This window comes from Coregonus lavaretus (assembly GCF_964263955.1).
Source record: "Coregonus lavaretus genome assembly, contig: HAP1_SCAFFOLD_940, whole genome shotgun sequence".
NCBI lineage: Eukaryota > Metazoa > Chordata > Actinopteri > Salmoniformes > Salmonidae > Coregonus > Coregonus lavaretus.
In genome coordinates this window covers 55,540-72,699 of record NW_028159012.1, presented here as the reverse complement: position 1 = coordinate 72,699, position 17,160 = coordinate 55,540, and the positions used below count along the sequence as shown (strand labels likewise).

Here is a 17,160-nt window from a genome sequence, read left to right as displayed (position 1 = left end):
CACAGACACTGTCCCACTCTCTATGGCACAGACACTGTCCCACTCTCTATGGCACAGACACTGTCCCACTCTCTATGGCACAGACACTGTCCCACTCTCTATGGCACAGACACTGTCCCACTCTCTATGGCACAGACACTGTCACACTCTCTATGGCACAGACACTGTCTCACTCTCTATGTCACAGACACTGTCCCACTCTCTATGGCACAGACACTGTCTCACTCTCTATGGCACAGACACTGTCCCACTCTCTATGGCACAGACACTGTCTCACTCTCTATGTCACAGACTGTCTCACTCTATGACACAGAAACTGCATCAGTGACTGACTACACAGTGACAATGCAATGACTGCATATTTTCTATTCCACTCCATTTTGAGCATGAGTGCATCATTGAAGACAACATTTATACAGTATATACAGCAATACAAAATGTTTTCCCTTTGCATGGACAGTTGATCTACCGTGATGAGCTAGGCACAGTATTTCAGTCATCCAGGAGAAAAGTTAGAATGTGTGTGAGAGAGAGTGTGATTGTGTGAGATTTCGATTGTGTGTGTTTGTATGCGTGAGTTTGTCCGTCCGTGAATGTGTGAGGGTGTGTGTGTGTGTGTGTGTGTGTGTGTGTGTGTGTGTGTGTGTGTGTGTGTGTGTGTGTGTGTGTATTTACGGACGTGAGTGCGTGTGAAAGTGAATGCCGTTCTGCTCTCTCAGCGTTTGTGCGTGCTGAGGCTTTGTTGTGACCGCGGGCGGGGCTGTGTCTGTGTGCAGGGTGTTGCTGCGGGTTAGAATGCTCTACTACCTGAAACAAGAGGTGATGGGAAGCCAGTCCCAGAAGATACTAGACGGCGTGGACTCCAGGTGAGCTGAACTTTCACCTCATTTACAACCAAACACCTCTAAACAGCTGCTCTCTCTGTCTGTCCTCTACTTTTGTTAATTTCAGTTATTAGATTATTTGAAGAGGATTACACTATTTACTCCATTATTTTGAGATGGTCGGATTGATCGGTGGCTATTCAGGCTAGATTGAATGTTATGCCAACCAGTTCAGCCAGGCTGCCAGCACTATGCCAGTATTTGTTTAAGTTTGGGATTTCTGGTAAGCTGCTGGCACACAAATTCAGCAGACACATCGTTTTAAAAGGTTCAGTTTACATTCACTTTTCAAATAAAAACCTGTTAATTCATAGGCCTATGTTGTTCATGTTTTCCATGGTAAGGAATAGACCAAACATGACAGGTTGTTCCCATACATACTGTTGCTGTCTCTATCTATCACCATGTCTGGAGGAGGGCACAGCTAGTCAGACTCAGGGAAGGAAAGTCCATGTCTGGAGGAGGGCACAGCTAGTCAGACTCAGGGAAGGAAAGTCCATGTCTGAAGGAGGGCACAGCTAGTCAGACTCAGGGAAGGAAAGTCCATGTCTGAAGGAGGGCACAGCTAGTCAGACTCAGGGAAGGAAAGTCCATGTCTGAAGGAGGGCACAGCTAGTCAGACTCAGGGAAGGAAAGTCCATGTCTGAAGGAGGGCACAGCTAGTCAGACTCAGGGAAGGAAAGTCCATGTCTGAAGGAGGGCACAGCTAGTCAGACTCAGGGAAGGAAAGTCCATGTCTGGAGGAGGGCACAGCTAGTCAGACTCAGGGAAGGAAAGTCCATGTCTGAAGGAGGGCACAGCTAGTCAGACTCAGGGAAGGAAAGTCCATGTCTGAAGGAGGGCACAGCTAGTCAGACTCAGGGAAGGAAAGTCCATGTCTGAAGGAGGGCACAGCTAGTCAGACTCAGGGAAGGAAAGTCCATGTCTGAAGGAGGGCACAGCTAGTCAGACTCAGGGAAGGAAAGTCCATGTCTGAAGGAGGGCACAGCTAGTCAGACTCAGGGAAGGAAAGTCCATGTCTGGAGGAGGGCACAGCTAGTCAGACTCAGGGAAGGAAAGTCCATGTCTGGAGGAGGGCACAGCTAGTCAGACTCAGGGAAGGAAAGTCCATGTCTGAAGGAGGGCACAGCTAGTCAGACTCAGGGAAGGAAAGTCCATGTCTGAAGGAGGGCACAGCTAGTCAGACTCAGGGAAGGAAAGTCCATGTCTGAAGGAGGGCACAGCTAGTCAGACTCAGGGAAGGAAAGTCCATGTCTGAAGGAGGGCACAGCTAGTCAGACTCAGGGAAGGAAAGTCCATGTCTGAAGGAGGGCACAGCTAGTCAGACTCAGGGAAGGAAAGTCCATGTCTGAAGGAGGGCACAGCTAGTCAGACTCAGGGAAGGAAAGGCCATGTCTGAAGGAGGGCACAGCTAGTCAGACTCAGGGAAGGAAAGTCCATGTCTGGAGGAGGGCACAGCTAGTCAGACTCAGGGAAGGAAAGTCCATGTCTGGAGGAGGGCACAGCTAGTCAGACTCAGGGAAGGAAAGTCCATGTCTGAAGGAGGGCACAGCTAGTCAGACTCAGGGAAGGAAAGTCCATGTCTGAAGGAGGGCACAGCTAGTCAGACTCAGGGAAGGAAAGTCCATGTCTGGAGGAGGGCACAGCTAGTCAGACTCAGGGAAGGAAAGTCCATGTCTGAAGGAGGGCACAGCTAGTCAGACTCAGGGAAGGAAAGTCCATGTCTGAAGGAGGGCACAGCTAGTCAGACTCAGGGAAGGAAAGTCCATGTCTGAAGGAGGGCACAGCTAGTCAGACTCAGGGAAGGAAAGTCCATGTCTGGAGGAGGGCACAGCTAGTCAGACTCAGGGAAGGAAAGTCCATGTCTGAAGGAGGGCACAGCTAGTCAGACTCAGGGAAGGAAAGTCCATGTCTGAAGGAGGGCACAGCTAGTCAGACTCAGGGAAGGAAAGTCCATGTCTGGAGGAGGGCACAGCTAGTCAGACTCAGGGAAGGAAAGTCCATGTCTGAAGGAGGGCACAGCTAGTCAGACTCAGGGAAGGAAAGTCCATGTCTGAAGGAGGGCACAGCTAGTCAGACTCAGGGAAGGAAAGTCCATGTCTGGAGGAGGGCACAGCTAGTCAGACTCAGGGAAGGAAAGTCCATGTCTGGAGGAGGGCACAGCTAGTCAGACTCAGGGAAGGAAAGTCAGTAGTCACCACCTGCTGTTCAAAGATGGATCAGCAGCTTCTCAGAACCAATAATATTGATGAGGATATACAGAAGTGGGTGAGGAAAATCGTTTAGTATTTTTAGTACCCAAACACATTTTCAGCCTTGATGCTGACCTTAAAGTCTTATCGGAGCTCAGGGTTTTGGTTGTTCCACACCGTTGCTTATCTGAGAATCTATGTTGGAATGGAAACCCAGCTGTCATAGTACCCATGAGTTCCCCATGCTATACATGTATCGGCATGTTCCTCCTCTCATATTGTGTGTGTTCTGTTCACACCCCCCTCCTCTTCAGTGAGATCAAGATCTGGGTTCCTGAGCCCGACAGCTCTGAGCTACCAGCCCTGTGGTGGGACAACATCTCTGACAAGTGTCTGCTGTTGGGGGTCTACAAGCACGGTGAGTCGACAACAGGGACCAGGGATGTGCTAACTGACGCACAGGCCTGAGACAACTAGGAATGTGTGATACAAGGGCTACTATACTAGCATAACACTTAGCATAAAGTCATGTTTTGGGCATGTATTCTAAGTGGGTTTACTAGAATGGATATTAGAACAGAGCCTAGACAAATGAAGACAGGCAAAAAGGGTCAGATACAGTATAGTATGTACAATTCTGAGATTGTAGTGTCATGTGGAAAATGTACTATAGGTGTTTTCATGTTTTTCCGTTGGGATCTAGTTTACGTTGGATGACAGCTGTCACACTCGCCTTTGGGGGAAAGTGGCCAGCTGTATGTTTAAATATATATATATATCTTTGTGTCCATGAGCGTATTTAGCTAACCTCTGTTTGCTTATCTCTCCGCTGTCGTCCACTCATACAGGTTATGAGAAGTACAACACGGTGCGTGCAGACCCTGCCCTCTGCTTCCTAGAGCGGGTGGGCCGACCAGACGAGAAGGCCATCGCTGCTGAACAGAGAGCCAATGACTTCATGGATGGGTAGGTAACATTACACATCATGGCAGACAGTCTGACTGACTAAGTCAGCTAGCTAGCTTGTTGGTCTCCTCCACTGAGTCAGACAGGGTCTAGACACACAATGACACAATTAAAAAGTTTGAGTTGTTGTAACACTTTTTATAACCAGTCATAAAGCTATGCTAGAAAAGGAAGAAACCAGAAACGTTTTGACAAATAAAAAACATTTTCTGACATGAATCTGAGTCTGTTTAGTTCAGAGTTGTTAGGAGCTGCCTGCAAGTTCCCCTGTCTCACCTTGTGTGGCCCTCGCTGACTGACTGACTAACTGGCTGGCTGACTTACTGGCTGGCTGACTGTTGTTATCTGTGTTTGCAGGGACGTGGATGACCCAGAATACAAGCCTGCCCCAGCCTTGCTGAAGGACGATATGGAGGTGAGGCCACAGCGCAGGGGGGCAGAGCAGAGCCAGCACAGCCAACAGATAAGGCTGCTGTACACACTGACTGGCATGTGTATTCTCTGCCCTTTTAGAGACTAGAGAATACAAGTTGTTTTGAATGTTATTGTGTCCAGTTCTGTGTCCAGTGTTTGAACATACACTTCTCTCCTCCATAGGATGACGCCTCCTCTCCTGGAGACCTGGTTGTCACAGATAATCCTGGAGGTCAGTTATATCTTTCTATCCTGTCTCTTTCTACTCAGCTTTTGTACTATCAAAACCAATACACATCATATTACTATATCTACTGCAGTCACTACTACTACTACCAGTCACTGCTACTACTACCAGTCACTAATACAAGTCACTACTACTACTACTACTACTACTACTACTACTACTACTACTACTACTACTACTACTACTACTACTACTACTACTGCTACTACTACCAGTCACTGCTACTACTACCAGTCACTACTACAAGTCACTACTACTATACTACTACTACTACTACCAGTCACTACTACAAGTCACTACCAGTCACTACTACTACTACTACTACTACTACTACTACTACTACTACTACTACTACTACTACTACTACCAGTCACTACTACTACTACTACCAGTCACTACTACTATTACTACCAGTCACTACTACAACAGTCACTACTACTACTACTACTACTACTACTACTACTACCAGTCACCACTACTACTACTACTACTACTACTACTACTACTACTACTACTACTACTACTACTACTACTACTATTTCTAGTCACTACTACTAATGCCACCACTAACTACTACTACTACTACTACTACTACTACTACTACTACTACTACTACTACTACTACTAGTCACTACTACTAATGCCACCACTAACTACTACTACTACTACTACTTCTACTACTACTACTACCAGTCTCTACTACTACCAGTCACTACTACTACTACCTGTCACTACTACTACTACTACTACTACTACTACTACTACTACTGCTACTACTACTACTACTACTACCAGTTACTACTACTACTACTACTACTACTACTACCAGTTACTACTACTACTACTACTACCAGTCACTACTACTGCTGCTGCTGCTGCTGCTACTACTACTACTACTACTACTACTACTACCAGTCACTGCTACTACAAACAGTCACTACTACTACTACTACTACCAGTCACTACTACTACTACTACCAGTCACTACTACTACAAACAGTCACTACGACTAGTGCTACTACTCCTGAAACTACCACAACTTCTTCCACTACTATAAAACAACTTAAAAAGCGTTCTCCCTGGTTTAACATTGTGTGTGTGTGCTCTCCAGAGGGTGTTCCAGTGATGATGGAGGGGTTAGGTGGAGGAGGAGATACAGCCTACTGGCCCTCGTCCTCAGTACTAACAGCCAGACTGAGACGTCTGATCACGGCCTCTCAGCGCTACACCAAGTCCAGACAGATCCTCCACATCCACCAGGCCCAGACACAGCACACCACTCAGGTCACGCCCTCACTGTGCCCCCTGCCACCCACCCTCAACGACACGATCAACCCCAAGATGGCCGCCAAGATAGAACGCCAGCAGAGGTGAGTGAAGCTGCAAGGCCTGGACAGAAACGTACCCTAACCACGGTCTATACCTTATACCACTTAGATGGGTGAAGTGCTTATCACTGTCTCCTGTTCTCTTTCTCTCCTCCCTCTCTCTGTCTATATCTCTATCTCTCCCCCTATTTCTCTTTCTCTCTGTTTCTCTCTCCCTCCCGCTCTCCCCAGATGGACAAGGCGAGAGGAAGCTGATTTCTACCGTGTGGTGTCAACATTTGGTGTGGTGTTTGACCCAGACCTGGGCCGTTTCGACTGGACCAAGTTCAGAGCCATGGCTCGGCTGCACAAGAAGACAGACGAGAGTCTGCAGAAGTACCTGTGGGCCTTCACCGCCATGTGCAGGAGAGTGTGTCGCCTGCCACCCAGAGAAGGAGGTGAGAGAGATACTGTTCATCCATGCTGTGCCACCTGTAGAAAAGGCGTGGAAGTCAATATACTTATAAGCTGTATACTGTCGTTTATTAGAGGAGTTGTGTGCTTACTAATACAGTACCTGCTGATAATGTACTACAGTATGTCAAGATTAATGATTTAAGGAAATGCTGGGGAAACAAGCAAGTGATAAAGTTAACAATCTATGGAAAGTTAAACAGCGAGTGGAATAAGTTCACACAAAATGCAAACACAGATGTATGAATTATGCAGGACAGCCTTATTCCCTCTCTCACCCTCTCTAGACACAGCGGTGGACCCCTCTCTGTCCATTCAGCCCATCACAGAGGAGCGTGCATCTCGTACGCTCTACAGAGTAGAGCTGCTACGCCAGGTCAGGGAACAGGTCCTGCACCACCCCTTGCTCTACGAGCGCCTGCCCCTGTGCCAGCTGGGCTCGGACCTGCCCGTGTGGTGGGAGACCGGTACCCACGACCGAGACCTCCTAATCGGGGCCGCTAAGCACGGCGTCAGCCGCACAGACTACCACATCCTCCGAGACCCAGAGCTCTGCTTCATGGCTGCCCAGCGCAACTACAGCCAGAATAAAGGAGTCCAACAGCCATCCCAGAACTCTACTCCGCTCCTGAACCCCCAGTACCAGGCTAATAGAGACCCAGCCTTGGCAGGGTCCCCAGTGCCTGCCCCAGCCCAGAGGGAGAGGGAGGACATCCCGGGGGCAGTGCCCAAAGAAGAACCTCTCTCAGAGGGGGAGGAAAGCATGGAGAGAGGGGGTCAGGTGGAGGGGGAAGGGTGGAGTCCCCAGCCCGCCCCTCTCACCCCTACAGGGATAGAGGAGAAGCCTGACCTGGGAGTGGTGAAAGGAGAGAATGAGAGCCACATGGTGGCAGCACGGACCAAGCCTCTCACGCCCAACTCAGCCGCCAGGAAAGAGAAGAGAGCCAATAAAAGAAGTCGAAGGGAGGCCAGACGAGCCGCCTCCGCAGCGTCAGACTCCGACTCGGACGGCTCCTCCTCCAGCTCTTCATCACGATCTTCTTCATCATCGTCATCGTCGTCCTCTTCCTCCTCACGCTCCGGATCCAGCTCTTCTTCGTCTTCATCCTGCTCATCAGGCTCCTCATCTTCCTCTTCCTCATCTTCATCTTCCTCTGATGACAGTGAGAGTGAGGGAGAGGAAGGAAAAACCAAGGGTGAGTGCTGCTGTTATTATTCTGGTGTTCTCTGGTGTCTTTTGGCTCTTGCAGTGAAATACTTTTACAGTACCATTGAGGCAATTAAGGTTGTGATTTTGCCAAAGTTGTTAGGCTGTCTGAAGTAGTTTGAGGTTTTCTAAATGACAGTTATATTGCATGTTCTTCCAGTCCCGACAGTGGCCAGTGTGAAGGGATTTGACGAAGACAGCGTGGCGTCTCTCAGCACCACTCAGGATGAGATGCAGGACAGTCACGTGACAGAGAACGGTGTCAGCAACAACTCACACCACCACCCCTTCCAGGGAGGATACATGCTGGCTGCATCCTACTGGCCCAAGGTAAACACACACACCAAACCTCTTTGTGTTTGGGTTTCCTGAGAATCCCAACCATGTTGAAACAGCAGTTTAGGAGGGTGTTGTTCACGATAATCCAGTTTTATTTCATCCTTCCAGCAGACGATAAAGTCCGGGCAAAAGCCAATCAGCATCCAGGAATCCAAACAACCCATTTTATAATGTCCCCTGTCCCCCTGTAGGACCGTGTGATGATCAACCGTCTGGACAGTATCTGCCAGGCAGTGCTGAAGGGGAAGTGGCCGGGGGCCCGGCGGGCGTACGAGGCAGGAGGGGCCGTAGCCTCCTTCTATACCACCAAGCTGCTGGACAATGCAGCCGCGGCCAACAACAGCAGCAACCTCTGCTCAGCTTCCGCCTCGGCCTCAGAGGACCCCTCTGCCTCCCCTCAGGGTTCAAAGGTGAAGAAGCATGTTGCAGGAGAAAAGGAGTTCTCAGTGAAAATGAATGAAGTATGTTGATTTCTGTTACTCCCCTCTCGTAGGACCCCACACCACTCCAAAGCCTAATTGCGGTGTTTCAGCATGTTTTGTTGGGGATTTTGATTTTGTTGTTTTGGCTGCTGCCTACAGCACTGATTTGTTTAATAGTAATACCCTCTTTAATTTCTACCCACTCCATGTGGATTGGGCTCCGGGGCTGTAATTACATTTTGACATAAATCAGTCATTCATGGATGGGAAGCTAATAAGAAGCTTAGTGTGGAGAGACACTGGGGTTTGAGAGGGTTAATATGATTGAGATGGGGCTGGCTTTCTACTCTGGGTGATTGTGATGAGGCTGTAGTACTGTGGGTGTTCTGTCTCTAATGGGGCTGATGGCAGCTGGGCTATTAACCATGCAGGCCTGCTTCCTGCTTGCTTTAATACTACAGTAGCTAGCTATGAGCCTACATTGCCATAGCAACAGAGGGAGGAGCATTTTTGTCAAATATTCTATAAAATGGCCACTGACTGCTGCTACAGGGTTGCTGGGGCTTTTCTGACGAGTTTGGCTGGAATCTTGACCTTAATAAGGAATATGCTGAAAGCTGCTGCCTTCCCTGCATTGCATAGACAACCTCCACTGTATGCTTCTAGCTGCTACAGTTTATGCTGTGTCCCCACCCATAGCTATCCCAACTTCCAACTTAGAAACTAGCATACAGAATGAAACTAGCATACAGAATGCTCTTAGAGCGAAGCCTGACAAGCCAACAAAGTATTGTGCCAATGCAGTGAAAATCAAAACAAGCACTTAGACCCCCTCCCCCTTTTCTGTTATGTTTTGGTTCGTTTTCTTTCTGTAGAAGGGGCTCCAATGCCATCAGACAGTGTGACCTTGTGTTTCTGTGTGATTGACTGACAGCCTCTCTCTCTCTGCAGCAGGAGGGTGGTCTGAAGCTGACCTTCCAGAAGCAGGGGCCCGGCCAGCCCCTGAAGAGGCCCCTAGAACCTGAGGAGGGGCCCCTGAGCCAGCAGCAGTACCTTACAAGGCTCCATGAGCTCCAGAGTGCCTCAGACACCAGTCTGGCTGACTTCACCAAGCCCCAGGCTGCCAGCTTCCCACACGGTACGTACAAAGTAGGGCTGACCACAAGGTTGTTCTTACAACAATGTATTGTTTGTTTATACAATTGATAGTTCATACCTGTCTGGTGGTCCTCTGTAGCTCAATTGGTAGAGCATGGCGCTTGTAATGCCAGGGTAGTGGGTTCGATCCCCGGGACCACCCATACGTAAAAATGTATGCCCACATGACTGTAAGTCACTTTGGATAAAAGCGTCTGCTAAATGGCATATTAATATTAATTAAAGAAAACCCTTCATGAGAAATATCAAAGCTAAACTGGGTGCTTTGTATTTGCTACCACTAGATGGCAGCAAAGATACATTTCCCCATATGTTGTACATTCATGATTGTGATTGTGTGTACTGCTTTAGTCTTCTGCTATAATCTGCGACACGTTGTTTGTGTTTTTCCAGCCTCTACAGGTCTGGCGGGTCAGATGAAGCTGAACGGCGGTATGGATGGCCAGCCGGTGGTGAAGAGGAGGAGAGGAAGGAGGAAGAATGTGGAGGGGATGGACCTGCTCTTTATGAACAGGAACAGAATACCAGCCGTGCCCGAAATCGTAAGATCTTACTTTACTTCCCTGTCAATCCTCTCTCTCCTATATTGCCATCTTAGGTCCTTCAACATTTAGTCCTTAAACACTGGGTACTGGAAAGCCACATTATATTACATGGTTTTAAGAGATATTTAAAGTTCAAAGAGTATGCCTAAATGTGTTTACCTAGCAATTAAAAAAATATATGGGATTTACTGTGTGTGCTGAAGGATAGGAGACCGTATGTGGGGTGTGCTAGCATGCATATACAAACACTAGCCACTTGTTATTCACTGATGGGCTGACGTATGCCCCTGCCTCTCCAGGTGCCCCCAGCGTGGGGTGGTATGGGTCAGGCTGGCACTGGGCTGTCTATTCCCTCAGGTCAGGGTAACCCCCTAGGGGGCCAGCCCCTGGGCCCCATGGACACAGAGAGCAGGGTCTCTGTCATCAACCTGAAAGATGGGACCCGTCTGGCCGGAGACGATGCCCCCAGGAGGAGGGAGCTGGAGCTGTGGCTGAAAGAACACCCAGGCTTTGTGGCTGACACAGGGGCCTTCATCCCTGTGAGTCCCTCCCTTCCTCTTCCTCACCCTCTGATTCACCATTCCTCTTTCCCTAACCCAGGTTTATTAACGGCTGTGAATATACTGTACAACGACAATAGATATCCGTCAGGGTTACGGTCAATTCCATTTCAATTCAGTCAATTCATGACGCAAACAAAAATTCAATTTGCAATTTGAATCGAAATGCAATTGACCCCAACCTTGATTTCCATTGACAGTAGATATTGTTTTGGATGTAGTCCTGTAGTTGAACCTCTGTATCCCTGACCCTCTCTTCTCCTCCTCAGGGAGTGAATAAGATGCAGCTGCAGCAGTTCCAGCAGGACGGTAGACCCAAGCAGAAGAGGCATCGCTGCAGAAACCCCAACAAGATTGATGTCAACAGTCTGACAGGAGAGGAGAGGGTCCAGATCATCAACAGGAGAAATGCACGGAAGGTGAGGCAGCAGTAGTCTACTGTGTGTGGGAGTGGGTGTGTGTGGGTTGTACAACTTCTACTTTGTCTCATGTTGTCCTCCTCTCCTCTCCCCAGGTTGGTGGTGCCTTCGCCCCCCCTCTAAAGGACCTGTGTCGGTTCCTTCAGGAGAACCCAGAGTACGGGGTTCCACCAGAGTGGGCCGACGTGGTCAAGCAGTCGGTGAGTCTGATAGCCTCTCCCTCACAACCCTTCATATGCTGTGGAACACCCCACAAGCCTACTTTATGTGTATGCTATGAAAGACCAATAATAGAACTACATGTATCTAGCTTGGCTAGTTGTCAGTGCAGTAACTGTGGTATAGTTAAGCAATAAGGCCTGAGGGTGTGTGGTATATAGCCAATATACCATGGCTAAGGGCTGTTCTTAAGCACGATGCAATGAGGAGTGCCTGGATACAGCCCTTAGCCGTGATATATTGGCCATATACCACAAACCCTGAGCAGCCTCATTGCTATTATAAGCTGGTTACATGTTTTGTCATACCCGTGGTATACGTATATGCGTTCCAGCAGGTATATCTCACTGGTCATCCCCAAAGCCAACACCTCCTTTGGTCGCCATTCCTTCCAGTTCTCTGCTGCAAATGACTGGAACGAACTGCAAAAATCTCTGAAGCTGGAGACACTTATCTCCCTCACTAACTTTAAGCATCAGTTGTCAGAGCAGCTTACCGATCACTGCACCTGTACACAGCCCATCTGTAATTAGCCCACCCAACTACCTCACCCCCATATTGTTATTTACATTATTTATTTTGCTCATTTGCACCCCAGTATCTCTATTTGCACATCATCTTCTGCACATCTATCACTCCAGTGTTAATACTAAATTATAATTGTAATTATTTTGCACTATGGCTTATTTATTGCCTTACCTCCATAACTTACTACATTTGCACACACTGTATATAGATTTTCTATTGTGTTATTGACTGTACGTTTTGTTTATTCCATATGTAACTCTGTGTTGTTGTTGTTTTTTCCGCACTGCTTTGCTTTATCTTGGCCAGGTCGCAGTTGTAAATGAGAACTTGTTCTCAACTGGCTTACCTGGTTAAATAAAGGTTAAATCATTTATTTTTATTTTTATTACAAATACTGTCTCATATACCACAGGTTGTCAGCCAATCAGCATTCAGGGCTCGAACTACCCAGTTTATAACTGTAGTTATCTAATGAAGTTGTTGATTAGAGTGCTAACCCTGTGTTTCTCTGTCTGTCCTTTAGGGCTACCTCCCAGAGAGCATGTTTGACCGGATCCTGACAGGACCCATCGTACCAGAGGAGGTGAGTCGGCGTGGACGGAGGCCAAAGAGCGCCCTGGCCAAGGCTGCAGCTGCAGCCAACCAGGGGGCCTCATCCCTGGGCCTCAACCCCCTGCTGGCCAACGGCCTCCTCTCTGGCATGGATCTGTCTAGTCTACAGGCCTTCCAGCAGAACCTCCAAAGTCTCCAGTCACTGCAGCTCACTGCCGGCCTCATGGGCCTGCCCACCGATGCTAACAACCTGGCCGCCATGTTTCCCATGATGCTCTCTGGCATGGCCGGGCTTCCCAACCTCCTGAGCATGGGGGGTCTGCTGGGGAATCCCCCACAAGATGCCACGGGGGGAGCGGAGCAGAGGAAGAGGAAGAAGGGAAGCAGAGAAGGAGGAGGAGGGGAGCCCTCGTCTGCCTCCTCCAAAGCCACCTCCTCCTCCCACTCCCACGGCCCCTCCCACACCTCGGACACAAAAGGTGAAAGGACAGAAGGTCAAAGCGGGACCGGGGATGGCCGTGTCCCCAGTGTCCCTTCCTCCTCCAGTTCCTCTGCCACCACCTCCACCACCACCACCCCACTAAGTGCTTCTGCTGCCCAGGCAGCCTCCAGTCACCCTCTGTCTCTTAACCCCTTGTTACTCTCCAGTATGCTTTACCCAGGGATGCATCTCACTCCAGGCCTTAACCTTCCTGTGTCCACCACACAGCAGCCACACAGTGACTCAAACAGTGACCACAAACCCCACAAGCCCACTAAGACCTCTAAGTCCCTCAAGACTTCCCCCTCAAAACCTCTGTCGCCCAGGAGAACACCAGAGCGTCAGGAAGAGGAGGGTCTTGGTGACAAGGAGGAGGAGGAATCAGGGGAACAGAAGGAGGAGAACAGTGGTCCAGAAGGCTCGGGGAAGGCGGAGTCATCTTCATCAGAGTCTGGGAGCTCTTCTTCATCATCTGATGGGTCATCAGACTCCAGCGATGAAGACTGAGCCTTATGAATATATAAATATATTTATGTATCTGTTAGAAATGTACACACATATATATATATATTACACATATATATGGATTTCCCTGCACTTACATTGTGATTTCTTTTCATGTAAATACGAAAACTAACAAAAATGTTGTGTAATAAAGACTACAAAACTGAAACAAGAAGAACCATGACCTAGGAGAAACTGAAATTAAATTTCAGTGTTTGTTCAAAAAGGTACAATCTTGTTTTGAGAGACATTTTGCATGTCAAACTTTAGTAGATTTCTGAACTCTGTGAAATTGTATTAGGCCAACACACGGTGATGTACAATTGCAACAAACTGAGAAAATAAGTCAAAATGGCATTATTGTAATTATCATGTTGGGATTTAATTTCATTAAAAAAGAGGAAATAAATACACGCTCTTTGCTGAGCTGTACTGGTAATATATTTTGGAGTGGGGGGGGAAAGAACTTGATGAATATTTAACTTTCCTTTGTAAATACTTTTATAGGTTTTCTTCTTGACACTTACAGTATACTTTGCGGATCATACGTTTGGAAAAGTCAGCAATAACTCGGGCAGCTAATGAATGTCACTGAAGCTGTAGATCCTTCATCAGCCATGTTTCTCACACAAGGGAGGGGTGTTCAGTCTCTGTTCCAATGTCCACACTAACATAGTTATTAGAATGAAGCAATGTATTGGACATTCATTCTAAGTAGTATGCTAGTGTTCATTTTGGAATGTATTCTCCCCTGTCTGTCTCGCACATCCTACACACTCACACAATGACACATAGATGGTTCTTCTGACACAGGTGCACTTTAGTTTCCCATATTACACTCGCTAGCACATAACCAGTTGGGTCTATTCCCCTAAGGACTGAAAGGACAGCAAACTGACAGCACGCTGTGCCAAAATACTGCTCTCGCCAGGACAGAAAATACACTACTTCTCTGTTGTAGTTCAGCTTCAGGAAGTGGTGTTCAGGACATGGTACACTTTTGAAGAAAATTCCACCCTGGGGTTTTTGACTGCATCGTTACCTCAGCGGGGTATAGAAGGGATTGAGTTCACTGCAAATACATCCTGTTGTGTGTGTGTGTTAGCAAGGCTGGCTCACTCGTCCCCACTGGAATGTGTGTTCTTCATGGCATACTCTTGAGAGCTTCCACTCGCTTAGTCTCTTCCAGCGCCTTGTGTCTGCAAGAGGGACTACCACTCACTGTGTTCTGGCTGTGTGTTTGTTTGCGTGGGCGTTTCTTTCCGTTTTGGCTGAGTCAGTGTGTCCTTCAGGCCCTGTACTGATTGTGTCCCATGCGGTCAACATCAATCGGTCCATTGTGTATGGTGGTGTGTATTGGGGAGGCTTGAGCATTGTGTTCTACAACCAATAGTGAAGTCACATAAACAGCAACTGCTGGTCTAGTCGACATGGTATAATCAACACCCCCTGAGCCATCTTTAATACTCAGCCCATCAGTATCTGTGTTCCATTCATAACACCACCAGTGTGTGTTCGTGTGGAGTGCTGCCTTCTGCTATCGAGTGAGCTGAAGAATCTCAGATGAGCTCTGACTGTGGGTGATGTCTGTAGTCTTCCATTCTGAACACTGTGTGTCCCTGTTGTGTTGAATTACCTTTCTATCATGAACTAGTAATGGACCCCTGTAGCTCAGTTGGTAGAGCATGGTGTTTGCAACGCCAAGGTTGTGGGTTCGTTTCCCACGGGGGGCCAGTATGAAAAATGTATGCACTCACTAACTGTAAGTCGCTCTGGATAAGAGCGTCTGCTAAATGACTAAAATGTAAGTAGCTACACCGTATGTGTATTGGCGGACCACAAGGGTTTGTATTGTCTCTGATATAATTGTAGATTACTGAGTAATCTAAATTAATTTCATAATTGATTGTTTAAAAGCATAGTTTATACTTCGATAGGTTTGAGCAAGGCTGAATATCCAGACCTTCCTTTACAGCTGAGCTGCTTTACTGGCTATGATCTTTGTTTCATGGGAATTGGAGGCTTTTAAAGTGTTAATTTCTAGCATGGAATCCAAACTGATATGCTGTTTCATCACTAAACACATGGTTCAGTCTGGTTTCACCAGGCTAGTTAATTTCTCCATGTCTTACTGATCAATCCACTGATGACTGGAGCTGCAGACAGACCAATAGATGTAGAAGTGTCCTTACGCTCGCTGTACCTCTTTGTATTTCACACACTCACTTTCTCACTCAACTTCCCAGTCAGTATCTGATCTTATTTAACAGATAGATGTTTTATGTTCCTTATTTTCAATGGCTCTATGGCGGAGTATTTATTAATGACCGGATGACATGGCTCATCTGTGCTCATCCTCGTGGTAATCAAGGGAGACACTGACACTGGAATTCATTATATCCTAAGTACCTTTTGTAATTATGTTTAGTGGAACAGTGATTTCCTGATAGATACAGCACCGTTTAGGAGAACTGTCGGTACACATTGGACTGCTAGGCAGGCACACATTTGGAAATGATCTTGAAGAGGAATGGGACATTTTATTTTACGTGGTGACAATGAAACGTCACAACAGGTTACATCTGTGGTAGAGACATTCATTTAGTCTCTTTCAGCCTTCATTTAGCTGTTCACTGAGCCTATATTGAACCCATTTATCAACGTATACAAGCCCACCAGACAGACAGCCCTGCCCTGTTGTCTAAACCAAGACTGATGAAGACACTCCATTTACTTTAAAGGTGTTTTGTTTTCCCCATTCACCTATGATGTCCTTTACCATGGTTTCTGTGTGTAAACGCAGAGACAGCCAGGTTGTTACTCTTCCTGAAAGTCAACCTAAATAGATTTAGTTTGCCACTTTAGTTTGGGCTGGTTCCGCCACTAGGCCTCACAAGCCTAGTGAATTCAACAGAAAAAACTTCAACTGTCATTTTGTTCAACTTCTACGTACCTACACTATCCATAGAACTACCAGTGCCCTTAGGTAGAAGCCCATTCTTTGCTGCTTCCAGGTTACAATATTCACCCAAATATGATTGTTTTAGCAGGCTTTATTTTCAGACCCAACAGGCAGACATGGATTCATTCCTACTAGTGTGACAAGGAGCCTACTTAATTTGCTATAGGCAGACCGATAGCTCTGTTTAAGTTGAAATGTTAGTACTGAGGGGAGAGCTGTATTTGACTAAAGATTGAACAATTTATTTGTTTTTATTATGTATTTTGATTAGATATTTCTGGTAGTTTGTTATAGGTCTCCCTATGTCACATACATCTACAGTGCTGGACTGACTGATTAGAAGCAGTCATAGACTCACCTCACTGGCACAATGAAATGACCAATATGCAACAGACAGAGACTAATAAAGCACACAGTACTACAAGTGAATTTGAATTTTCATTTTGGGTAAAGTAGTTGCTGAAATGACGAAAATAGATTATTGGCATTGTATTTTTTGTTTCAAGCTTGATAATATCCTAAAAGTCATCAAGTCCGTTCTTGTTTTTGTTTGGTTGTTTTTTGGACAGTTGCAATATTTGCAAGTTGTGGTCTGTGTAGTCGAATAATGCGTTATGTAGTGGAGAGGACAAGCGTCTTAAAAAGTCATTTGTAATTTATTGGATTACTTTCTATGAAGTTATATAGAGGAAATTGAAGTTTAATTATTTTTATTAAACATATTCTGACTATCCATGAAGCCTGTCTTTATCTATTATTTCACATTGACCCATTTACAGG

The 17,160-nt window shown here is 46.9% G+C and overlaps 1 protein-coding gene across 6 annotated transcripts in view; it reads left to right on the top strand.

The window, feature by feature from the left end:
* The window catches only part of LOC311123362 (chromodomain-helicase-DNA-binding protein 9-like), a 110,310-nt gene extending 93,191 nt beyond the window's left edge, over window positions 1-17,119 (top strand). For 5 of the 6 annotated variants that reach the window (XM_084197631.1, XM_084197632.1, XM_084197635.1 and 2 more), the window contains 16 exons: window positions 777-866; window positions 3,391-3,494; window positions 3,925-4,042; window positions 4,400-4,457; window positions 4,640-4,688; window positions 5,815-6,073; window positions 6,263-6,468; window positions 6,772-7,680; window positions 7,852-8,021; window positions 8,222-8,491; window positions 9,404-9,590; window positions 10,004-10,152; window positions 10,455-10,694; window positions 10,985-11,134; window positions 11,230-11,334; window positions 12,405-17,119. In XM_084197631.1, coding sequence (XP_084053757.1) covers window positions 777-866; window positions 3,391-3,494; window positions 3,925-4,042; window positions 4,400-4,457; window positions 4,640-4,688; window positions 5,815-6,073; window positions 6,263-6,468; window positions 6,772-7,680; window positions 7,852-8,021; window positions 8,222-8,491; window positions 9,404-9,590; window positions 10,004-10,152; window positions 10,455-10,694; window positions 10,985-11,134; window positions 11,230-11,334; window positions 12,405-13,421 — 4,081 coding nt within the window. In that variant the 3' untranslated portion in view covers window positions 13,422-17,119. The remainder of the gene's footprint in view (window positions 1-776; window positions 867-3,390; window positions 3,495-3,924; window positions 4,043-4,399; window positions 4,458-4,639; window positions 4,689-5,814; window positions 6,074-6,262; window positions 6,469-6,771; window positions 7,681-7,851; window positions 8,022-8,221; window positions 8,492-9,403; window positions 9,591-10,003; window positions 10,153-10,454; window positions 10,695-10,984; window positions 11,135-11,229; window positions 11,335-12,404) is intronic. The other variant, XM_084197633.1, reaches the window with a different exon arrangement.
* Window positions 17,120-17,160: the final 41 nt, after the last annotated feature.